This window comes from Anomaloglossus baeobatrachus, chromosome 4 (genome assembly GCF_048569485.1).
Source record: "Anomaloglossus baeobatrachus isolate aAnoBae1 chromosome 4, aAnoBae1.hap1, whole genome shotgun sequence".
Taxonomy (NCBI): Eukaryota; Metazoa; Chordata; class Amphibia; order Anura; family Aromobatidae; genus Anomaloglossus; species Anomaloglossus baeobatrachus.
The window spans coordinates 637,601,236-637,621,574 of NC_134356.1; the positions used below are offsets into that span (position 1 = coordinate 637,601,236).

At 47.4% G+C, this 20,339-nt stretch overlaps 1 protein-coding gene across 1 annotated transcript in view; it reads right to left on the bottom strand.

Annotated features, from left to right (window-relative positions):
* PIWIL2 (piwi like RNA-mediated gene silencing 2) overlaps nt 1–20,339 on the bottom strand; it is a 376,860-nt gene that overhangs the window by 159,492 nt on the left and 197,029 nt on the right. The window contains exon 11 of the mRNA XM_075346446.1: nt 16,589–16,702. Within this exon, the coding sequence (XP_075202561.1) occupies nt 16,589–16,702 (114 nt within the window). The remainder of the gene's footprint in view (nt 1–16,588; nt 16,703–20,339) is intronic.

Below are 20,339 nucleotides of genomic sequence, written 5' to 3' on the forward strand. Positions count from 1 at the left end.
CTCCTAGCGACGCAGTATTGCTCACAAATCGTGAGTTGTGTACTCGTCGCTAGGTTTCCTAAAATTGTTTAATTAAAATGGCGGCGGTTGTTCATCGTTTCCGTGGCATCACACGTTGCTCCGTGTGACACAATGGGAACGATGAACAGCAGCTTACCTGTGTCCCACGGCTCACGCTGGCTATGTGGAAGGAAGAAGGTGGGCGGGATGTTTACATCCCGCTCATCTCCGCCCCTCCGCTTCTATTGGCCGGCTGGCGTATGACGTCGCTGTGACGCCGAACGTCCTTCCCACTCCAGGAAGTGGACGTTCGTCGCCCACAGCGAGGTCGTCCGGAAGGCAAGTACGTGTGACAGGGGTTAAACGAGTTTGTGCGCCACGGGCAAATTATTGCCCGTGACGCAAAAACGACGGGGGCGGGTATGATCGCTCGTCTCGTGTAAAGCAGGCTTAATGCAATATTCACAGCAACTGAGAGCAGAGGAGGGATAACATTCTTGTTTCTGCAAGGAAAGTCCACGAAGGATATTCATGGTGATATGTCGCGGATATTGGGGGATAAATGCCCTTCATGTCCCCTCTGAATTGTAAAGCGCTGCGGAATATGTTGGCGCTATAGAAATAAAACTTATTATTATTATTATTATTATTATTATTCATATTTTACAGTTAAGAACTGAGTTCCCAAATTTAAAACAGGCCACTTCAGCACCAATGGTGAGGAACGTCCTGGACGACCGAGAGTGGTTGGTGTTCCGGAGATTGTCGATGCTGTGCACAACCTCATACTGGATAATCCACAAATTTCAGCTAAAGCAAAAGCAGACATCATGAGGATTTCTCAAATGTGTTTCTGTCATTATCCATGAAATTTTGGACATGAGGAAGTGATCTGCAAAGTGGGTCCCCTAATGTCTGACAACAGATCAGAGAAGCAGCGAGTGAAATTTTCTCGGTCCATTTGTCAGCATTTCCGGACTGATAAGAACTTCCTGGATCGACTGGTCACTATGGATAAGACCTGGATTTATTTGTATGACCCTGAAAACAAGGAGCAGTCAAAAAAGTGGAGGCACAGTGGTTCTCCTCATCCAAAGAGGTTCAGGGTGCAAAAATCAGCCACTAAGGTGATGGCATCTGTGTTCTGGGATAAGGAGGGAGTGCTGCTAGTGGACTACCTTCAAAAGGGTTCCATCATCAATGAAAGGTATTACATTAAACTTTTGGACCAACTGAAGGCAGCTCTGAAGGCCAAAAGGCGCTGCAAGCTGTCCAAAGGAATCTTGTTCCTGCAAGACAATGCCCCCGCTCACAATGCACAAGCGACCACGGCAGAGCTGGGCTGCCAGCTGGTTGCCCACCCACCTTATTCACCAGATCTAGCTCCCTCCATCTATCATCTGTTTGTAAACCTGAAGAAACAACCCAAGGGTACCAAATTTCACACCATCTCTGATGCCATGGCTGCTAAGGATGTCTGATTTGAGGCACAACCAAAATCCTTCTTTTTGCTAGGCTTACAGAACTTGGAATACCGATGTAAGAAGTGTGCTGACATCAGTGGAGAATATGTGGAATAAATGTAAAGTTTCATTATCCTACTTCGTTTCTTTCCGAGAAAAGCCAAAGACTTAGCAGCCCCTCGTGTGTAAAGTGTGAAACAAGTGAAAATATGTCTTATATTTTAGGTTCTTCAAAAGTAGCCACCTTTTGCTTTGATTACTGCTTTGCACACTCTTGATGAGCTTCAAGAGGTAGTCACTGGAAATGCCCTTCCAACAGTCTTGAAGGAGTTCCCAAAGATGTTTAGCACTTGTTGGCCCTTTTGCGTTCACTCTGCAGTTCAGCTCACCCCAAACCATCTCGATTGGGTTCAGGTCTGGTGACTGTGGAGGCGAGGTCATCTGGCGTAGCACCCCATCACTCTCCTTCTTAGTCAAATAGCCCTTACACAGCCTGGAGGTGTGTTTCGGGTCATTGTCCTGTTGAAAAATAAATGATGGTCCAACTAAACACAAACCGGATGGAAAAGCATGCCGCTGCAAGATGCTGTGGTACCCATGCTGGTTCTGTGTGCCTTCAATTTTGAATAAATCCCCAACAGTGTCACCAGCAAAGCACCCCCACACCATCACACCTCCTCCTCCATGCTTCACGGTGGGAACTAGGCATGTAGAGTCCACAAAGACATGGTGGTTGGATCCAAAGATCTCAAATTTGGACTCATCAGACCAAAGCACAGATTTCCACTGGTCTAATGTCCATTCCTTGTGTTCTTTAGCCCAAACAAGTCTCTTCTGCTTGTTGCCTGTCCTTAGCAGTGGTTTCCTAGCAGCTATTTTACCATGAAGGCTGCTGCACAAAGTCTCCTCTTAACAGTTGTTCTAGAGATGTGTCTGCTGCTAGAACTCTGTGTGACATTGACCTGGTCTCTAATCTGAGCTGCTGTTAACCTGCGATTTCTGAGGCTGGTGACTCGGATAAACCTATCCTCAGCAGCAGAGGTGACTCTTGGTCTTCCTTTCCTGGGGCGGGCCTCATGTGAGCCAGTTTCTTTATAGCGTTTGATGGTTTTTGCCACTGTACTTGGGGACACATTCAAAGTTTTCCCAATTTTTCTGACTGACTGACCTTCATTTCTTAAAGTAATGATGGACACTCATTTTTCTTTACTTAGAATTTGTATTATGGCAAGAAAAAAAGCAGCTAAGTCTATTCAGTAGGACTATCAGCTGTGTATCCACCAGACTTCTGCACAACACAACTGATGGTTCCAACCCCATTTATAAGGCAAGAAATCCCACTTATTAAACCTGACAGGGCACACCTTTTAAGTGAAAACCATTTCCGGTGACTACCTCTTGAAGCTCATCAAGAGAATGCCAAGAGTGTGCAAACAGTAATCAAAGCAAAAGGTGGATACTTTGAAGAACCTGGAATATAAGACATATTTTCAGTTTTTTCACACTTTTTTGTTAAGCATTTCATTCCACATGTGTTAATTCATAGTTTTGATGTCTTCAATGTGAATCTACAATTTTCAGAGTCATGAAAATAAAGAAAAAACTCTTTGAATGGGAGTGTCCAAACTTTTGGTCTGTACTAAAAATATATATATATATATATATATATATATATATTAGATATATATATATATATATATATATATATTTATATTAGATATATATATATCTATATATATATTAGATATATATATATCTAACTATATATATATATATATATATATATATATATATATATCTATATATATATTAGATATATATATATCTAACTATATATATATATATATATATATATATATATATATATATATATATATATATATATATATATATATATATATATATATATATATATATATATATATATATATATATATATATATATATATATATATATATCTATCTATCTATCTATCTCAATGAGAGAGAGAGAGAATAAGAATTGAGTAATCTAAAATACTTAATTTAGCCATTTCACAGACCCAAATATGTAGTTTAGTTGCTGTAGCCTAACATACATATTTATGAATGCTTCTGTTACACACACACACACACACACACACACACACACACACACACACACACACATATATATTTATATTATGTTATTATGTCGTCACCCTAGTTTATTCGTCCATTATGAATTATTCAACAAATTAAATCGAGTCACTGTCGAAATAAAGAGAAAATGGTAGAAGGTCGCAAGAGGAAAAACAAAACAACACAACAACAAAGTTACTCTAGGGATGTGTTAGGCTATGTGCTCACACTGCAGATTTGCTGTTCCAGCGAAACACACACCTCTAGCAAAAAAACGCACCCAAAAAAAGCTACAAAGGAAGCAACGTGCGCACAACATTTCTCCTAGACTTTGCTGGGGAAGGGCTGCATGAAGCTTATGAGCACAAACTGCACTAATTCTGCAGCAAAAACCGAGGCAAATCTGCAGGAAAAATGCAGTGTGCCCACAGGGCTTTATTCTAGCGATGGAAACTATCCTGGCCTCAGCATTAGGGAATATCAGGCTATGTGACACACTGGTTACCGGCTGCCCTTATAAGTCAGTCTTTGTAACACATGCTGCATCTCTTTTGGGGGTTTGCCTTTTTTGCACTCATGACGAAAAATGCTGACCGGGGAGAATTCTACTGGCCACACTAGATAATTTTCCCCTTATCCTTCCTAGGTCTCTGAATATCAGATTTTTATATTATATATTATATATATATATTATATATATATATATATATATATATATATATATATAAAATTTTGGTGGGGTGAAAGGGGGGGCTCAAGGCAAGATCCTTGCTTCCAAGTCTTTCGGTACAACACAAAACGCATTATATGTGGCCACTTGGATTAGGCGTACCACAAGGTTTTTTTATAGCATACGTGACAGTTGCAAACAGCTCTGTAGGGCTTAAGCATCTGGTCTACAAGTTCCAACCCCTCCATAAATATATTGTAGACCTGTACACAGACAGGCTTATGGACACTAGAACTTGCCCAGAGTAGAGAAATTTGGCAGCTTGTGTCAGCATGAATTGATGGTAACACGAGGACATCTTCCTCGTCACAAAACAAGCATGTCCTCATTACATAGCACCTTAATTTCACCGGCCTTTAAATCTCTGGGTGACAAGTGCCTTGGACAACGCTCTGATTCCGGCATACGGTGCCACAAGGTCACTGTGTTCTTGTACAGGCAGCTGATCGGGGTACACTTGCATAATAGTCACAAGTTGTACCCCTTATCTAAAGGGGGATGCACCAGGTCCCAGATAATTTTCCCAGCTATGTTGAGTGAGTGAAATGGGGTGGAGCAGGGGGCTAACAATTTGGCTGCCTTTCCCCTCATTGTGTGTGCAGCCAGAGTCACTTTCACGGAAGTTATAGATTAAGTCCAAATCGGGACCTTTTGTTCGCCAAATACTGCTTGAAATTCAGCCCGACTTTAAAAAAGACCAGAGACTCATCCACACAAGTATTTTTTCAGGGGTCTGTCTGTCTGTGTCTGTCTGTCTGTGTCTGTCTGTCTGTGTCTGTCTGTCTGTGTCTGTCTGTCTGTGTCTGTCTGTCTGTCAGCACACCGGACTTGGGATGTCACTCTCCACAAGGAGAAAATGCACCCCTTAGATCTGTGAAGTGTGGGAATCGCAAAATGCTCTCAAACTATTGATGGCTCATTATTTCTCAGTACACTCGGGTGTCATCAGATGACCAATAAGATCTTTTTTTTTTTTTTTTTTTTTTAAATCACACTCTTGTTGAGAAGCAGGCTGAAAAATGTTACAATATCTACGATATCAACAGTTCTCCAGTTAGTACATTTGGAGAAGGGTATGGGGTGGCCGGCTATGAATTCAGTAGCGTGTGAATTGATCTGCTCAACCGTTATATTTTATATTTCAGAGGAAAATTTTTAATAAATCATCCTGCCTAATCCCAGAAGTGTCCACATGGAGGTCAGTGAGCGAAGAAATTCTGGCCCGCTGGCGTTTATGATCCCGTGGGCACCCAATTATTTTCTGTGGCACTAGCCCTAGACTCAGCACTCTGTCGCCCGCTGCGCTATTGCTGAGAATCATCAACTCTAGTGCTGGCAGATGGGGACATCAGTAATCACTGCTTGTCTGTCTCATTCGCGTTGTCTGTATCCAAATAGACAATGGCCCTGATCCAGTACCTGCGGCTAATTACCTTTCCATAACGTTAGTTAGGGGGGCAATGTAGTTTAGAAACAGATAGCTAGTTCTAACATCTAACTAAGGCTACCTAATGACGAATGGATGGACAATATTGCATAAGATTGAATATATGTTTTGGAGTGGAGCTGCTGTTTCCCATATTGTATACATGCTGTGGTTGCATAGTTACAATCACTAACCAATCGGTGAGTGGGGACCGCTGTAATTAGTCCTTATGATCAACACATGCGGCGAGTAATACGGAGCAAGTGGAATGTGATTTAAAAAAAATAAATAAATCGCATTCCACTCGGACCAATATTACTCTATGGGGCAGCTCCCATGAGCGATTGTTTTAGCATGCTGCGAGTGGAATGCGATTTTGCTCCACTCGCACCCATTCAAGTCTATGAGGCGAGAGAAGCATTGCATTGCTCTCACATTACACTGGTGTAACGCGAGTGCAGTGCGATTCTCACATCAGCCGGCAACGGAGGAGATAGGGAGATAAATCTCGCCCTCCCCTCCACAGCTGTGGTCTGATCGCACAATCAGACCACATTCGCATGACACTCAGCTCCCACTGTGCTGTGAGCCTGTGCCAAGTGTCATGCGAGCACTCGCAGTAATCCCAGTGTGGCCACAGCCTTACACCTCTTCCCACGCCAGGCAGCTGTCACTGCGAAACGATTATTCCTGGCTCACCGCGTTATATATAAGGTGCTCAGAAAAAATAGTAAGTCTAATAGAAAATAATTCTGGCACACTTGGAGAATATATGAAGAAGAGAAAATCTTGGAATGCTTAAATGGTTTTATTTTGTGCATAGGTCAAAAAAAAATGATGATAATTCATCCATCCAATGTTTCGACCGTTAGAAGGTCTTTATCAAGGACAAATTTATCTAATATAACAAAAACATACGCACCATTAGTGCATGAAAATATATAAATCAACATAGCATGATCATGGCATTGGTTGTAACAACAATCTCTGATAACATGATGATAGCACATAATCAAACAAAGACATACATATGCTTATAAAATCCATGTGTTGAAATAAAAATAAAAAAGCCTAACAAAAGAGACCAAGCTCATGAAGAAGGGAATTTTGTTTACTTACCGTAAATTCCTTTTCTTCTAGCTCTAATTGGGAGACCCAGACAATTGGGTGTATAGGCTATGCCTCCGGAGGCCGCACAAAGTATTACACTCAAAAGTGTTAAGCCCCTCCCCTTCTGCCTATACACCCCCCGTGCTCCCACGGGCTCCTCAGTTTTGGTGCAAAAGCAAGAAGGAGGAAAAAGAAGTATAAACTGGTTAAAAGTAACTTCAATCCGAAGGAATATCGGAGAACTGAAACCATTCAACATGAACAACATGTGTACACAAAAAAACAGGGGCGGGCGCTGGGTCTCCCAATTAGAGCTAGAAGAAAAGGAATTTACGGTAAGTAAACAAAATTCCCTTCTTCTTTGTCGCTCTATTGGGAGACCCAGACAATTGGGACGTCCAAAAGCAGTCCCTGGGTGGGTAAAATAATACCTCATAATAGAGCCGTAAAACGGCCTCTTCCTACAGGTGGGCAACCGCCGCCTGAAGGACTCGTCTACCTAGGCTGGCATCCGCCGAAGCATAGGTATGCACCTGATAGTGCTTCGTGAAAGTGTGCAGGCTCGACCAGGTAGCCGCCTGACACACCTGCTGAGCCGTAGCCTGGTGCCTCAAAGCCCAGGACGCGCCCACGGCTCTGGTAGAATGGGCCTTCAGCCCTGAGGGAACCGGAAGCCCAGCAGAACGGTAGGCTTCGATAATTGGCTCCTTGATCCACCGAGCCAGGGTTGATTTGGAAGCCTGTGACCCTTTACGCTGGCCAGCGACAAGGACAAAGAGTGCATCCGAGCGGCGCAGGGGCGCCGTACGAGAAATGTAGAGTCTGAGTGCTCTCACCCAATCTAACAAGTGCCAATCCTTTTCACATTGGTGAACTGGATGAGGATAAAAAGAAGGTAAGGAGATATCCTGATTAAGATGAAAGGAGGATACCACCTTAGGGAGAAAATCCGGAACCGGACGTAGAACCACCTTGTCCTGGTGAAACACCAGGAAAGGGGCTTTGCACGACAATGCTGCTAGCTCAGACACTCTCCGAAGAGAAGTGACTGCTACTAGAAAAACCACTTTCTGCGAAAGTCGTGAGAGGGAAATATCTCTCATTGGCTCGAATGGTAGTTTCTGAAGAACCATCAGAACCCTGTTGAGATCCCAGGGTTCTAACGGCCGCTTGTAAGGAGGAACGATGTGACAAACCCCCTGCAGAAACGTGCGTACCTGTGGAAGCCTGGCTAGGCGCTTCTGGAAAAACACAGAGAGCGCTGAGACTTGTCCCTTAAGGGAGCCGAGCGACAAACCCTTTTCCAGTCCAGATTGAAGGAAGGACAGAAAAGTGGTCAAGTCAAAAGGCCAGGGAGAAAAACCCTGAGCAGAGCACCACGACAGGAAAATTTTCCACGTCCTGTGGTAGATCTTGGCGGACGTTGGTTTCCTAGCCTGTCTCATAGTGGCAATGACGTCTTGAGATAACCCTGAAGACGCTAGGGTCCAGGACTCAATGGCCACACAGTCAGGTTGAGGGCCGCAGAATTCAGATGGAAAAAAACGGCCTTCGAGATAGCAAGTCTGTTCGGTCTGGTAGTGTCCACGGTTGGCCGACCGTGAGATGCCACAGATCCGGGTACCACGACCTCCTTGGCCAGCCTGGAGCGACGAGGATGGCGCGGCGGCAGTCGGTCCTGATCTTGCGTAACACTCTGGGCAACAGTGCCAGCGGAGGAAACACATAGGGGAGCTGAAACTGCGACCATCCTGAACTAAGGCGTCTGCCGCCAGAGCTCTGGGATCTTGAGACCGTGCCATGAACACTGGTACCTTGTTGTTGTGCCGGGACGCCATGAGGTCGACGTCCGGCACCCCCCAGCAGCAACGGATCTCCTGAAACACGTCCGTGTGAAGGGACCATTCCCCTGCGTCCATGCCCTGGCAACTGAGATAATCTGCTTCCCAGTTTTCCACGCCTGGGATGTGAACTGCGGATATGGTGGATGCCGTGGCTTCCACCCACATCAAAATCCGCCGGACTTCCTGGAAGGCTTGCCGGCTGCGTGTGCCGCCTTGGTGGTTGATGTATGCCACCGCTGTGGAATTGTCCGACTGAATTCGGATCTGCTTGCCCTCCAGCCACTGCTGGAACGCTTTCTGGGCAAGATACACTGCCCGTATTTCCAGAACGTTGATCTGAAGCGAGGACTCTTGCTGGGTCCACGTACCCTGAGCCCTGTGGTGGGGAAAAAACCGCTCCCCACCCTGACAGACTCGCGTCCGTCGTGACTACTTCCCAGGATGGGGGTAGGAAGGATTTCCCCTTCGATAACGAAGTGGGAAGAAGCCACCACCGAAGGGAAGCTTTGGTCGCCTGAGAGAGGGAGACGGTCCTGTCGAGGGACGACGGCTTCCTGTCCCATTTGCGTAGGATGTCCCATTGAAGGGGACGCAGGTGAAACTGAGCGAAAGGGACTGCCTCCATTGCTGCCACCATCTTCCCCAGGAAGTGCATGAGGCGCCTCAAGGGGTGTGACTGGCCTTGAAGGAGAGATTGTACCCCTTTCTGTAGTGCCTACTGCTTGAACAGCGTAAGCTTCACTATCGCTGAGAGGGTATGAAACTCCATGCCAAGGTATGTGAGCGATTGGGCCGGTGTCATATTTGACTTTGGAAAATTGATGATCCACCCGACACCCTGGAGAGTCTCCAGGGAAGCGTCGAGGATGCGTTGGCATGCCTCTTGAGAGGGTGCCTTGATCAGCATCCAAGTACGGGATCACCGAGTGACCCTGCGAGTGTAGGAGCGCTACTACAGTAGCCATAACCTTGGTAAAAACCCGTGGGGCTGTTGCCAGGCCGAACGGCAGTGCCACGAATTGCAGGTGTTCGTTTCCTATGGCGAAGCGCAAGAAGCGCTGGGCTCTGGAGCAATCGGTACGTGGAGATAAGCATCTTTGATATCGATCGATGCAAGGAAATCTCCTTGGGACATTGAGGCGATGACGGAGCGGAGGGATTCCATCCTGAACCGTCATGTTTGTTGAGCAGTTTCAGGTCCAGGACCGGGCGGAAAGACCCGTCCTCCTTTGGGACCACAAACAAGATGGAGTAAAAACCGTGGCTCAGTTGCTGAAGAGGAACCGGGATCACCACTCCTTCTGCCTTCAGAGTGCACAGCGCCTGCAGAAGAGCCTCGGCTCGCTAGGGAGGCGGGAATGACCTGAAGAATCGAGTCGGGGGACGAGAGGTGAACTCAATCTTGTAACCGTGAGACAGAATGTCTCTCACCCAGCGGTCTTTTATTTGTGGCAGCCAGGTGTCGCAAAAGCGGGAGAGCCTGCCACCGACCGAGGATGCTACTAGAGGAGGTCGAAGTCATGAGGAAGCTGCTTTGTTAGCGGCGCCTCCGGTGGCCTTTTAAGGACGTGACTTAGACCGCCATGCCTGAGAGTTCCTTTGTTCTTTCTGAGACCTTTTGGACGAGGAGAATTGGGACCTGCCCCGCCCTGAAAGGACCGAAACCTCGACTGCCCTCTCCTCTGTTGGGGTATGTCCTGTTTGGACTGGGGTAAGGATGTATCCTTTCCCTTGGACTGTGTGATGATTTCATCCAGACGCTCGCCTAACAGCCTGTCGCCAGAAATTGGCAAACTGGTTAAGCGATTTTTTGGAAGCAGAATCTGCCTTCCATTCCCGTAGCCACAAGGCCCTGCGGAGTACCACCGAATTGGCGGCCGCGACCGCCGTACGGCTCGCAGAGTCCAGGACAGCAATAATAGCGTAAGACGCAATTGCCGAGGTCTGGGTGGTAATGGGTGCCACTTGTGGCGCGGCCGTGCATGTGGCTGCTTCAATTTGCGCTTGACCTGCTGAGATAGCTTGTAGCGCCCATACGGCTGCGAATGCTGGGGCAAAAGAAGCTCCGATAGCTTCATAGATGGATTTCAACCAGAGCTCCATCTGCCTGTCAGTGGCATCCTTGAGCGAGGCCCCCTCTTCCACTGCAAGTATGGATCTAGCCGCCAGTCTGGAGATTGGAGGATCCACTTTGGGACACTGAGTCCAACCTTTAACCACGTCAGGGGGAAAAAGATAACGTGTATCCTTAAGGCGCTTAGAAAACCGTTTATCTGGACAAGCATGATGAATCTGGACTGCCTCTCTGAAATCAGAGTGGTCCAGAAACATACTCGGTGTAAGAGAAGCTGACTCCTCCGCCGGAGGAGCTGAGGGAGAAATATCCAGCATTTGATCGATGGACGCAATAAGAACGTTCACTATGGCGTCCCCGTCTGGAGTATTAAGATTGAGAGCGCCCTCAGGATCAGAATCCTGATCCGCTGTCTCCGCATCATCAACCAGAGATTCCCCCCGCTGAGACCCTGAACAATATGATGTCGAGGGAAATTCTAAGCGAGCCCGCTTAGTCGGTCTGGGGCTGGGGTCTAAGTCAGAACCCTCAGTCTGGGATGTATGAGATACCCCGGGAGGACATTGTTGGTCCAACTGAGGGGGGCCAGGGAACAATGATTCAACAGAGTCCCTTTGCTGAGATACCGGCCTGGACTGCAAGGCTTCTAGTATCTTAGTCATAGTCTCAGAGAGTTTTGCAAACTCCGTCCCCATCACTAGGACAGTGTCAACAGGTGGCTCCCCCTGGGCCCCTCTTAGCAGAGGCCCTGGCTGAAGAAGTGTCACAGGGGCCGAACATTGCACACAATGAGGGTCAATGGAACCTGCCGGCAGCTGGGTCGTACAAGCGACGCAGGCAGCATAATAAGCCTGTGCTTTGGCACCCCTGCCTTTTGTGGGCGCCATGCTATTGTTTTCCCTGAGTAACACACTAGGGTATATAGCCAGAATGAACTGTGCTCATACAGTGTAAAATATATACTATAAACAAATAATGTATCAATACACTACAGCACCATGGGGCTAGCACCACAGGTGCTGCTTACCATCCGCCTAAAGCGGTTATGAGGCCACCAGAGACCGTGTCTGGGTCTCCCAGGGTTAATCCCTCTCTGCAGCGTCGGAGGAGCTGACAGGAATGGCTGCGGCGTCCTGACGAGAGGAGGGAGCCGTGGGCGTGGCCGAGGTGCTCACACTGTGCACAGTGAGGGGGGTGGAGTATGGAAATCATACTCCAGCCCTCAGTGCTGCTCGTTCCGTGCAGCGTCCCGCCCTTCCCCTGCCTGTCAGGGCTGAGGGCGGGAGAAAGGGAAACTAGGCCGCAAGCAAGCCGGGGACTCGAGTATACGCGTGGCCGCCGTAAAAGCGCGGCCGACGCCGAAGTCCCCGGCGAACTACAAGTCCCAGCCGCGCCGCAGTTTCCCATGGCAGCGGCGGTTAGCGCGGTAGCCCCTACATATAAACACACTCAGCGACGCTGAGTGTGTAATGGCACAGTTTAACCCGGTCAGCGCCGCGGTCCCCGGTGCACTAGCACACCCAGCAAAGCTGAGGTGTTGCCGTGCGCGGTCCCCACAGGGATACAGAGTACCTTCACGTAGCAGGGCCATGTCCCTGAACTGTACCCGGCTCCTATCCAGCAGGCTCCACAGGAGTTGTGGATGAAGCACGGTCTCAGTGCCTGGAGACCGATAGGATCCCACTTCACCCAGAGCCCTGAGGGGGATGGGGAAGGAAAGCAGCATGTGGGCTCCAGCCTCCGTACCCGCAATGGATACCTCAACCTTAACAACACCGCCGACAAGAGTGGGGTGAGAAGGGAGCATGCTGGGGGCCCTATATGGGCCCACTTTTCTTCCAACCGACATAGTCAGCAGCTGCTGCTGACTAATCTGTGGAGCTGTGCTGTGCGTGTCTGACCTCCTTCGCACAAAGCAAAAAACTGAGGAGCCCGTGGGAGCACGGGGGGTGTATAGGCAGAAGGGGAGGGGCTTAACACTTTTGAGTGTAATACTTTGTGCGGCCTCCGGAGGCATAGCCTATACACCCAATTGTCTGGGTCTCCCAATAGAGCGACAAAGAAAGGTACACTTATCATTTGGCAAATGAGGGCAGTAGTGACCCACCTATATGAACAACTGTGTGGTGTATGTTCAATAATATGAAGACATCACAATGCAGTCAAAAAATGGACAAAGGTGTGATCCTATGTAGGAGACAAAATCAAATGAATATCGTATACATAACATACAAACATGCAAATCAGAAGAGTTTCATTCTTCTGCAATACCTATCTACAGGTGTGTCTTTCTCCACTTATACCTTATGCATTGAAGTAAATTGATGATCAATAGTAGTGACCTTTTTCCAGAGGGAAATGGGATATAGACAATTCTAAATGAAAGTAAATATAAATATGCGCATTAGAATAATACATGGATTATTCTAACTTCATGATTAAAGTGAAATAATGTGTCCTGAAGGAGAATAGTCTACCTGAAAAACTGTTTCGCTGTCAAAGGTAGATACCTGGGAGCATAAGAGAAAGTTTCGTGTTTCCTTCACTGATGGTTTCTCAGTTGCCTCAGAAGAAAAGGAATGTTCTGAGCAAGAGAGTCACAAATACTTGCATTAACGCATAAAGCAGGGAGAAAAGACATATATAGTGACTTCTGTGTATTATATAACAGATGGTAAGAAGGCAAAAAACTACCTGAAAAATGCAGGAATGGTATACTGTTACTCGCACTGAGGAATTCACAATGGCCTCAGGGTAACATAAGTGCTATGGACAAAATATATGAACATCAGGAATTACAAGCGGGATAGGAAAACCAGTATAAGGTACATGTGGTAGGATACTTATACTGGTTTTCCTATCCCGCTTGTAATTCCTGATGTTCATATATTTTGTCCATAGCACTTATGTTACCCTGAGGCCATTGTGAATTCCTCAGTGCGAGTAACAGTATACCATTCCTGCATTTTTCAGGTAGTTTTTTGCCTTCTTACCATCTGTTATATAATACACAGAAGTCACTATATATGTCTTTTCTCCCTGCTTTATGCGTTAATGCAAGTATTTGTGACTCTCTTGCTCAGAACATTCCTTTTCTTCTGAGGCAACTGAGAAACCATCAGTGAAGGAAACACGAAACTTTCTCTTATGCTCCCAGGTATCTACCTTTGACAGCGAAACAGTTTTTCAGGTAGACTATTCTCCTTCAGGACACATTATTTCACTTTAATCATGAAGTTAGAATAATCCATGTATTATTCTAATGCGCATATTTATATTTACTTGCATTTAGAATTGTCTATATCCCATTTCCCTCTGGAAAAAGGTCACTACTATTGATCATCAATTTACTTCAATGCATAAGGTATAAGTGGAGAAAGACACACCTGTAGATAGGTATTGCAGAAGAATGAAACTCTTCTGATTTGCATGTTTGTATGTTATGTATACGATATTCATTTGATTTTGTCTCCTACATAGGATCACACCTTTGTCCATTTTTTGACTGCATTGTGATGTCTTCATATTATTGAACATACACCACACAGTTGTTCATATAGGTGGGTCACTACTGCCCTCATTTGCCAAATAATAAGTGTACCTTTCATGAGCTTGGTCTCTTTTGTTAGGCTTTTTTATTTTTATTTCAACACATGGATTTTATAAGCATATGTATGTCTTTGTTTGATTATGTGCTATCATCATGTTATCAGAGATTGTTGTTACAACCAATGCCATGATCATGCTATGTTGATTTATATATTTTCATGCACTAATGGTGCGTATGTTTTTGTTATATTAGATAAATTTGTCCTTGATAAAGACCTTCTAACGGTCGAAACGTTGGATGGATGAATTATCATCATTTTTTTTTTACCTATGCACAAAATAAAACCATTTAAGCATTCCAAGATTTTCTCTTCTTCATATATTCTCCAAGTGTGCCAGAATTATTTTCTATTAGGCAGCTGTCAGTGACTACTGCCAGCACAGAGTGGTCACTTGTATGTTTTCACATTATCACCGCTTTAATCCATGATGGACATAGCACGTCATGACGCAGGAACTGACACTTACTCATGACATTTTATGTCAGTCAGTCATTAAAGGGAACCTGTCAGGTGCAATATGCACCCAGAACCACGGGCAGTTCTGGGTGTATATTGTATTCAGAAGCAAAGTCACAGTAAACACAGGTTTGCGCAGCACCACTGCATTGAATAGCATGTTAGTACAACTCTGTGATCACGCTAATATGTTAAGAGGGCGGCTATTTGTGGGATATAACACCCTTGGGACTAGTCCCCACGCTCATTAGCATAAGATAAAAGATCTTTGGAAATACTCTTTCTAAAGATCCCTTTATCTATGCTAGTGTATACAGGGACAGTTAGGCAGGGAACAAAAATATGAACTGCTCGTGGTTCTGGGTGCATTTTGCACCTGACAGGTTCCCTTTAAGGGGTTAAATGACATACACACCTACAATGGTGGCGTTTATATACTGCGGTGAAAGAGGCATTTAAATAGTTAAACTGCTACAAACAGAGCAAGCCATAGTCACAGCCGACATCTGCCTTGTATTGCACAGCTCCTCAGCAGGCTTCACAATCTTTGACAAGAACGTATAATAAGGCCTTGTGCGCACTAGACGGAATTTTCCGCGGATTACCCGCGGATTTGCTGCATGTTTTGCTGCAGAAAATGATCATAACAGCTCTGCAGTAGTTCACCAGCAAATCCTATGGGGGAAAAAAATCCTGTGCGCACTAGGCGGATTTCGACAGCTGCATGTTTTGCTGCGGGATTCCCGCAGCAAAAACAATTGCATGTCAATTCTTTTCCGCAGGTAGCTGTGGGACTGGCTACTGGAGGAATCTCCAGTAATACCAGGCCTGGCAGCGGTTACCTGCACTGAACTCCGGAGCGGTCACCTGAGCTCCGGAGTGCAGCGTAGACTAAACTGCGAGCGCCGAGTGATTGATTCCCCGGCGATTGCAGTTTAGGCCGGGCTGATCTCCGGAGCTCAGGTGACAGCTGTAGAGAGGCCGGGCTGCACTCCGGAGCTGTCACCTGAGCTCCGGAGATCAGCCCGGCCTGAACTAAACTGCAATTATCGGGGAATCAATCACTCGGCGCTCGCAGTTTAGCCTAGGCTGCACTCCGGAGCTCAGGTGGGAGCTCCGGAGTTCAGTGCAGGTAACCGCGGCCAGGCCTGGTATTACTGGAGATTCCTCCAGCAGCCAGTCCGATGCTGGCTGCAGCATTTCCGCACCAAATCCGCAGCAAAACGCAACAAACCGCATGCGGATTTGGATGCGGATTTCGGTGCGGTATTTTCCCGCAGGTGCGGAAATCTTACTGAGCCTCCAGAATTTTCTTAAGAAAATTGCTTTTTATGGTGCGCACAGGGTCTAAAAGAGGTAATACTGATTTGAGAAAAAGAACATCAATAAATCTTGTTTGTTCTTTGAGTTTCCATTAGGATATTTCCACACCGATTTTCGACCACAGGTATCATAGAACGGTGGTAGAACGTTTGTTTGCTTGTGGTCCATGTGCCAAGAATCCCATACATAAAAATTTCTGACATACCACTATGTCAGGGGAAAATAGTTTTCTAAAAGTGCAGTTCATTTTCTTTCATATTCTGAAACCATTCTAAAAGGTTACAGTCTTCCTCTGAAAATGGCACCAGGGAGTCCCTGTGTAATAAATGGGACTGGTACGGATAAGGACAATCTTTCTAGGCCAAGGATGAGAATTCAGTAATAAAATCAGGAATTAAAGAATTGATATTTGAGTCCTATAATAACGACTACATAAATGAACAGAACTTACATGATGTCCAGTACAGAATCATTACGTATAATCTTATGGGTGATGTCAGCTAGAAGGAATAGGCCGCCGTCTGTTCTCCGTATGCTTGCTGCATATCCGGGCCACACCTGCAACCTAAAATACCCAACATATTACTGCAGATCTGCAAATTGATCATCAATGTATTGGCATGTCCAGGATATATAAATTGCAATTTTAGAGGACATAAATGTGATGTCTCTAATAGTCTTCCACCATAAGAAGGGAATTTTGTTACTTACCGTAAATTCCTTTTCTTCTAGCTCTTATTGGGAGACCCAGACGATTGGGGTATAGCTACTGCCCTCCGGAGGCCACACAAAGCACTACACTAAAAAGTGCAAGGCCCCTCCCCCTCTGGCTATACCCCCCCGTGGTATCACGGGTTCTCCAGTTTTAGTGCCAAAGCAAGAAGGAGGAAGCCAATAACTGGTTTAAACAAATTAACTCCGAATAACGTCGGAGAACTGAAAAACCGTTCAACATGAACAACATGTGTACCCGCAAACAACCAAGAAATCCCGAAGGACAACAGGGCGGGTGCTGGGTCTCCCAATAAGAGCTAGAAGAAAAGGAATTTACGGTAAGTAACAAAATTCCCTTCTTCTTCAGCGCTCTATTGGGAGACCCAGACGATTGGGACGTCCAAAAGCTGTCCCTGGGTGGGTAAAGAGATACCTCATGTTAGAGCTGCAAAACAGCCCTCCCCTACGGGGATGTCACTGCCGCCTGCAGGACTCTTCTACCTAAGCTGGCATCCGCCGAAGCATAGGTATGCACCTGATAATGTTTGGTGAAAGTGTGCAGACTCGACCAGGTAGCTGCCTGGCACACCTGTTGAGCCGAAGCCTGGTGTCGTAGCGCCCAGGACGCACTCACGGCTCTGGTTGAATGGGCTTTCAGCCCTGAAAGAACCGGAAGCCCTGCAAAACGGTAGGCTTCCAGAATTGGTTCTTTGATCCATCGAGCCAGGGTGGCTTTAGAAGCCTGCAACCTCTTGCGCGTACCAGCGACAAGGGCATCGGAACGGCGTACGGGCGCCGTGCGGGAAATGTAGATTCTGAGTGCTCTCACCAGATCTAGCAAACGTAAATCATTCTCATACCGGTGAACCGGATGAGTGCAAAAGGACGGTAAGGAGATATCCTGATTAAGATGAAACGAGGATACTACCTTAGGGAGAAACTCCGGAATGATGCGCAGCACTACCTTGTCCTGGTGAAAACACCAGGAAGGGAGCCTTGGATGACAGAGCTGCCCGCTCAGACACTCGCCGAAGCGATGTGATCGCAACGAGAAACGCCACCTTCTGTGACAGGCGAGAAAAGGAAACTTCCTTCAGAGGCTCGAAAGGCGGCTTCTGGAGAGCAACTAGAACCCTGTTCAGATCCCATGGATCCAACGGCCGCTTGTACGGGGGTACAATATGACAAACCCCCTGCGGGAACGTGCGCACCTTAGAAAGACGTGCTAGACGCTTCTGAAAAAACACGGATAGTGCTGAGACTTGCCCTTTGAGGGAGTCTAGCGACAAGCCCTTTTCTAACTCCTATTGTAGGAAGGAAAGAAAGATAGGCAATGCAAATGGCCAGGGAGACACTCCCTGAGTAGAGCACCAGATTAAGAAAATCTTCCACGTTCTGTGGTAGATCTTAGCAGACGTGTGCTTCCCAGCCTGTCTCATGGTGGCAACGACCCCTTGGGATAATCCTGAAGACGCTAGGATCCAGGACACACAAGCCACACAGTCAGGTTCAGGGCCGCAGAATTCCGATGGAGAAAACGGCCATTGAGACAGTAAGTCTGGTCGGTCTGGTAGTGACCCCGGTCGGCCGACCGTGAGATGCCACAGATCCGGGTACCACGATCTCCTCGGCCAGTCTGGTGCGACGAGTATGACGCGGCTGCAATCGGATCTGATTTTTGCGCAGTACTCTGGGCAAGAGTGCCAGAGGTGGAAACACATATGTGAGCCGGAACTGCGACCAATCTTGCACTAAGGCGTCTGCCGCCAGAGCTCTGTGATCGCGCGATCGTGCCATAAATGCCAGGACCTTGTTGGTGTGCCGAGACGCCATTAGGTCGACGTCCGGCCCCCCCCAGCGGCAACAGATTTCCTGAAACACGTCCGGGTGAAGGGACCATTCCCCCGCGTCCATGCCCTGGCGACTGAGGAAGTCTGCTTCCCAGTTTTCTACGCCCGGGATGTGAACTGCGGATATGGTGGATGCTGTGTCCTCCACCCACATGAGGATTCGCCGGACTTCCTGGAAGGCTGCTGACTGCATGTCCGACTGGATTCGGATCTGCTCCCTTCTAGCCACTTTTGGAAAGCTAATAGGGTAAGATACCCTGCCCCGATTTCCAGCACATCGAACTGAAGGGTGGACTCCTGCTGAGTCCACGTCCCCTGAGCCATGTGGCGGAGACAAACTGCTCCCCACCCTGACAGACTCGTATCTGTCGTGACCACTGCCCAGGATGGGGGCTATGGCAATGAGGTGGGAATAAGCCACTATTGCAGAGAGTCCTCGGCCGTCAGGGAAAGGGAGACTTCCCGTCCAGGGAGGTTGACTGCCCATCCCATTGGCGGAGAATGTCCCATTGCCGTTGGCGCAGATGAAACTGCGCAAAGAGAACTGCCTCGATGGCTGCCACCATCTTCCTTAGGAAGTGCATGAGGCGCCTCAAGGGGTGCGACTGGCCTTGAAGGAGAGACTGCACCTCTGTCCGCAGTGAACGCTGCTGGTTCAGCGGAAGCTTCACTATGGCTGATAGAGTATGAAACTCCATGCCGAGATACGTTAGTGATTGAGTCGGAGACAGATTTGACCTTGCCCAATTGATGATCCACCCGAAAGTCTGGAGAGTCTCCAGCGTAACATTCAGGCTGCGTTGGCATGCCTCGAGGGAGGTTGCTTTGACGAGTAGATCGTCCAAGTACGGAATCACCGGGTGTCCGTGAGAGTGCAAGACTGCTACCACTGCTGCCATGACCTTGGTGCCCACCCGTGGGGTTGTCGCCAGACTGAATGGCAGAGCTACGAACAGAAGATGTTCGTCTCCTATCACAAAACGTAGAAAACGTTGGTGCTCCGTAGCAATTGGCACGTGGAGATAGGCATCTTTGATGTCTGTTGAGGCAAGGAAGTCTCCTAGAGACATTGAGGCAATGACGGATCGGAGGGATCCCATCCGGAACCGCCTGGCGTTCGCATGCTCGTTGAGCAGTTTCAGAACCAGAACAGGACGGAAGGAACCGTCCATTTTTGGAGCCACAAAGAGATTGGAGTACAAACCCTCGCCCTCGTTCCTGAGGGGGGACAGGGATCACCACTCCTTCTGCTCTTAGAGCGTCCACCGCCTGCAGCAGGGCATCTGCTCGGTGGAGAGGTGGGGCCGTTCTGAAGAATGGAGTCGGAGGACGAGAACAGAACACTGTCCTGTGCACGTGAGCACAATGTCCGTCACCCACCGGTCTGTGACCTGTGGCAGCTAAATGTCGCCAAAGGCGGGGGAGTCTGCCATCAACCGCGGATGCGGAGAGAGAGAGAGAGAGAGCTGAGAGTCCTGAGGAGACCGCCTTGGTAGCGGTTCCTCCGACTGCCTTCCTTGGGCGAGATTGAGCCCGGCCGGAATCTGAGCCCGTCTGAGGTTTTGTAGCCCTTTTGCACGAGGACAATTGGGACCTGCCGGAGCTTGGGAAGGACCGAAACCTCGACTGTACTTTTAG